This window comes from Neovison vison, chromosome 10 (genome assembly GCF_020171115.1).
Source record: "Neovison vison isolate M4711 chromosome 10, ASM_NN_V1, whole genome shotgun sequence".
NCBI classification, from domain to species: Eukaryota; Metazoa; Chordata; class Mammalia; order Carnivora; family Mustelidae; genus Neogale; species Neogale vison.
This window is the reverse complement of record NC_058100.1, coordinates 4,106,155-4,110,858: the sequence shown is the minus strand read 5'-3', so window position 1 is coordinate 4,110,858 and position 4,704 is coordinate 4,106,155. Positions and strand designations below refer to the sequence as shown.

The 4,704-nt window shown below is 46.7% G+C and overlaps 1 protein-coding gene across 1 annotated transcript; it reads left to right on the top strand.

The window, feature by feature from the left end:
- Positions 1-1,536: 1,536 nt before the first annotated feature.
- LOC122918054 (olfactory receptor 10J1-like) lies at positions 1,537-2,469 on the top strand. The gene has a single exon (XM_044266211.1). The coding sequence runs from the start codon at positions 1,537-1,539 to the stop codon at positions 2,467-2,469; it is 933 nt and encodes a 310-aa protein (XP_044122146.1).
- Positions 2,470-4,704: the final 2,235 nt, after the last annotated feature.

Genomic DNA, 4,704 nt, shown 5'->3' with positions numbered 1-4,704 from the left:
TTAGTTATTTACATTGTTTTTGGTATTCATTATTATAAATACCATAAAAGCTTCTTTTATATATATATCCTGATATATCTCTCTGATTATTTCTTTAAAATAAGTAATTGGAAGTAGAAGTATTAAGCCAAGGAGAATGGATGCTTATGGTTACTAATATGCTAATATTGCATTTACTTATCAAGGTCAACATGGTAAAATTTTTCTGGTTTCCCAAATGTTTTTCAGTTTTTCCAATATTTTTTCCCAATGTAATCTCATTCCCAGAGTGAGGAGAATCCTTTAATTCTCTTCAATAAAACCCAGGGGGGAAAAATGTCTTCTTTTTCCTCTGTTTCATAGCCACGATGCTGCTTCAGGCAGTTGTGGCAAAAACAATTCACACCAGCCTTAAAATGAGAAGATTGGATGTATGACTTACTAATTTTGGGCAAGCCACCAAACCCTAGGTGTCTTAGGGTACAAGATGAAGATAGTTATCAAACAGATGGGATTGATGTGCTGTTAAATAACGCATATAAACACTCTTCATAAACTAAAAAGTGCCACAAGGAACTATTCTTGTTGTTCATTATTATTGTTATTGTTATTATTAAACTGTTTTTAAAATGAGAGCTTGTTGGTCTCTGAAATTCCCCAGATAGTGAGGGAGGGTGTGCAAACTGGTTTTCCCAGAGGTACCCAGTTTATGATTATGAAGAAAGTAGAAGAGAGCTCAGAGTTTAGTCGTGAGTCAGACCGACTGTGAAAATTCACTTCCAAGCACTGGCTGAAAACACGAAAATACACACAGTGCAGGAAAACCAACACTTAGTAATTAATCTACATGCAGAGGACATGCATCGACGGGACCCTGCTGTCCTGAGAGGGCTCTCTGAGCAAGAGGAGGCAATGCCAGTACCCGAGAAAGTAGAATATGTCTGGTTGAGAACTACTGTCAGGAGGGCAGTCAGGTTTGAAGCAGGTGAATGGTTTGTGAACAGGGTTCATGAAAAGATGTCAGGGCATAGAACAGGGACAAAGCAAACTCTCATGTCCCCTCAGAGCAGAGAGCATTGTCCCATTTGGCAACTTGGAAGGTAAGATCTATGAGATGATAAAAATTGTGGTTTCAATGGAGTGGAAGAAGTTGGCCAGTTTGTTTTAGGTAAAATAAAAATCTGAAAGTGCAATTTATGAGAAAATTCTCAAACTAATCCATTTTCTATTTCTTTAGCTCTAGTTGCCTCCAAACACCCATGTTCTGGCTCATGAGGAAGCCTTTTTAAGACTAGCCCGGGTGTCCTTCCTACTATCTATCCCATCCCTGTTTCTTCTTCTGTGCCTTTATACAAAACTTTCCATACATGCAATTGCTTCCTGATTACGTTTTTTACCTTTTCTCTCCCAGGGCACAGGAGACCCCATGCACTGGGCATGTCTCCTGGAGCAGGTCCTTGTTGCCCCTTCTCCTGGTCCCGAGCCGGCACAGGGCGTGGGTGTGTTCTGACTCACTGACAGACCTGAGTCTCCATTGTGTAGACACAGCGTTTATTCATGAAGAGCAAGAACCACACAGTAGTGAGTGAATTCATTCTCCAGGGGTTTTCCAGTTTCCGAGAACACAAGATCATTCTCTTTGTGATATTTCTTACGTTGTACCTTTTAACTCTGGCTGGCAATGTCCTCATTGTGACAGTTATCAGCCTCACTCGTCACCTCCACACACCCATGTACTTCTTCCTTAGTGCGCTCTCCATCTCTGAGACCGTGTACACCCTGGTCATTGTACCGCGGATGCTCTGCAGCCTTACTGGTCTTAACCAACCCATCTCCTTGGCCGGCTGTGCCACCCAGATGTTCTTCTTCCTCACCTTGGCCATCAACAACTGCTTTCTGCTCACGGCCATGGGGTACGACCGCTACGTGGCCATCTGCAACCCCTTGAGGTACACGGTCCTCATGAACAAGAGGGTGTGTGCCCTGCTCGCATGGGGGGCTCTCAGCATTGGGCTGCTTGTGGCCGTAGTTCAGATTTCCTCTGTATTTAGGCTGCCCTTTTGTGACAGAGAAGTGGCCCATTATTTCTGTGATATTCTCCCAGTTATGAAACTCTCCTGTGCAGATACCACTCTACATGACATAATTAATTTTATCATCAGCTCGTTTGTTATTGTGGTCCCCATGGGGCTGGTCTTCATCTCCTACGTCCTCATCATCTCCACGATTCTCAAGATCAGCTCTGCCCAGGGCCGGAAGAAGGCCTTCGCCACCTGCGCCTCCCACCTCACGGTGGTCATTGTCCACTATGGCTGCGCCTCCATTGCCTACCTCAAGCCCAAGTCTGAGAACACCAGGGATCAGGATCAGCTGATCTCGGTGACCTACACGGTCATCACCCCCCTGCTGAACCCTGTGGTGTACACCCTGAGGAACAAGGAGGTCAAGGATGCTCTTCGCCGTGCTATTAGCAAAAATCCTCTTGCCTAGGATCTATGGTAGTTTGTCAAATGGCCTGTCATCTTCTGGGTATTTTGTAATCTCAAAAAATGTTTGTGGATCCTCTTATTCATTCTTTACCCAGGAAGAGGTGCAGGACGCGGTGGTAGGGCTGCAGTGACGAGCCCAGAGTTTCCCTGATTTGAAGTTCATTTTCATCGTCATGCTCCTGTGCCTTCTACTAACCTCGGACATTAGCCCTCGAGGAGGCGTTAGGTGCTGCCTGGAAGGGGGAAAGCTGGGAGGGAATAACAAGCAAGAGGGTGGGCAATTGCTGTCAGTGTGTTGATGATGGGCACCTGGGCTTTATGACACCTATTGAAGGGAGGCGTTAAGGGAGCAACCTGAGTGTCAGGTAGATCCTGAGCTCTGAAACAGAGAGAGAGGTTGGCTGGTGCACGCACATGCTGGAAACACAGTCAGAACTACCTTCCTACTCATCACTTTTTCCTCTGGGCAGTGACAAGAGTAACAGACCCTGACATTCCAGAAGAAAAATTCTCTGCTTTAACATTCTCACCTGCCTTGGAGACCCATGAAATTCCTTCCAGTTTTATTGAAGCTCACATTAGAACCGTTTCCGTGGTGAGTCTCATATTCACATGTTAGTAAATAACTTGTCACATCCGGCAGCGGCATTTCCCTGCAGTTAGAGGCGCGCTCTGTGGGGTAACGCACGCACTGGGCTGCATTTGCGAGTGTGGGGAGACCTGAAGACCCTTCCTGAAATTAAATGTATTAGCCGCAGCTCCCCCCTAACGCTGGCTCTCTCAGATCTGGATAATTAGAGCGTGTGGAGCCTGAGCAGAGACGCGTGTCTTACCTTCACGCTCTTCATTTCTGCATTGCTGAACTCATTTTCTGTCAACAGTTGGGTGCCTGCGTTCAGCTCTGAGCTTGAACGCTTGTCTAAACACAGGCCGGGGTGTCTCCCCGTTCCTGGTGCTGTTGCCTTCTGCAGGGGGGATTGGATTGATGTGTGAGAAAGGTGTAAGGTTTTAGGGTTATTTGGCGAGGAAGTGAGAAAGAGAGCTTGCCAAAGGTCTTACAGCCCGTAAAAGGGCGATGTTAAAAAAGAATAATAATAACGATGATGATAATCCAAATTTCCCACTCACCATCCTCTTCCTGCTCAGGGATGGCCCAAGTGTCCCCACTGAAGGTGCATTGAGAGTGTGTGTCCGACAAGCGACTTGGGATCCCTAATGGCAGAGGGACTGAAAACAGAACCGCTCATGTTTATGAAACATTGCCTGAAAGAGTACAAGCTTGGCCTCTTCACGGCAGCTGCCTTGGGGTTGCCCTTATCCAGGTTTCATGACAGCATGGAATCCTTTCTGGGCCTGGTTCATAGGCTTGCTTCTCAGAGAGCCCCCCTGGAGACCCTCTCTTTGGGGGTCCCGCTCACAGTAGCAGCACCTTCCCGAAAGCCTCTCCCAGCATTCAACCCATTTTTATAGATTGCAGAATTTTTGCACACAGAACCGCCATACGATTTCCCACAGCTGCCCAGGTCTTTATAGGTTTGGCGCCCTTACTGAAGACAGTGTGTGTTCCCCTGAGTTCCTATAGTTGGATGCTACAGAAAATTATGGTGTAATTTTCCCAAAGTAATATTTGCAACAGTAAAGAATGTGCATTAAAGGCCCCCCATTCTTTGTCTTTTTAAAAATATAGTTTATACCATCATAACAGGGCCAGAAAAAAATTAAACCAATACATTTAATTTCAAAGAGAATGTGTGACTAATTCTCACTCAACACAAATCATGTGTGAACAGAGTGATGCTTAAGCCCACACCTTGGGCTTAGTTGCCACATAGTCATCATCTTTCTAAGCCGGGGCTTGCCCGTTGAGGGGCTGCTACTGTGACTGGAGGCGCACACCTCCCTTCGGGAGAACACGTGATCCCACAAAGACACGTCCCATATCTCCCCAAAAAGGATTATTTTGCATCAAAACATCCCTCAAAGAAATCCTACTCTTGTCCCCGAGTATTCTTTGTCTCTGTCCCCACACAGTACCCCTTGCTCACACCGCCCTTCCCACCCACACCGCCCTCCCCACCCGCACCGCCCTCCCCACGGTCTTTCCACCCTCTCAGAGCTCGGCAATCCTGCAGCAGACCCATTGCTGGTGCAGACGTGGACTTGGGCATAAGGAGACGGGGCTTTTGCCAGTGACGGTAGCATTCCCAATGGACCTCCTGTGCTTGCCTGCTTTGCT

Coding starts and splice junctions, on each gene's coding strand:
- LOC122918054 (XM_044266211.1), top strand. CDS start 1,537: ATGAAGAGCAAGAACCACACAGTAGTGAGTGAATTCATTCTCCAGGGG.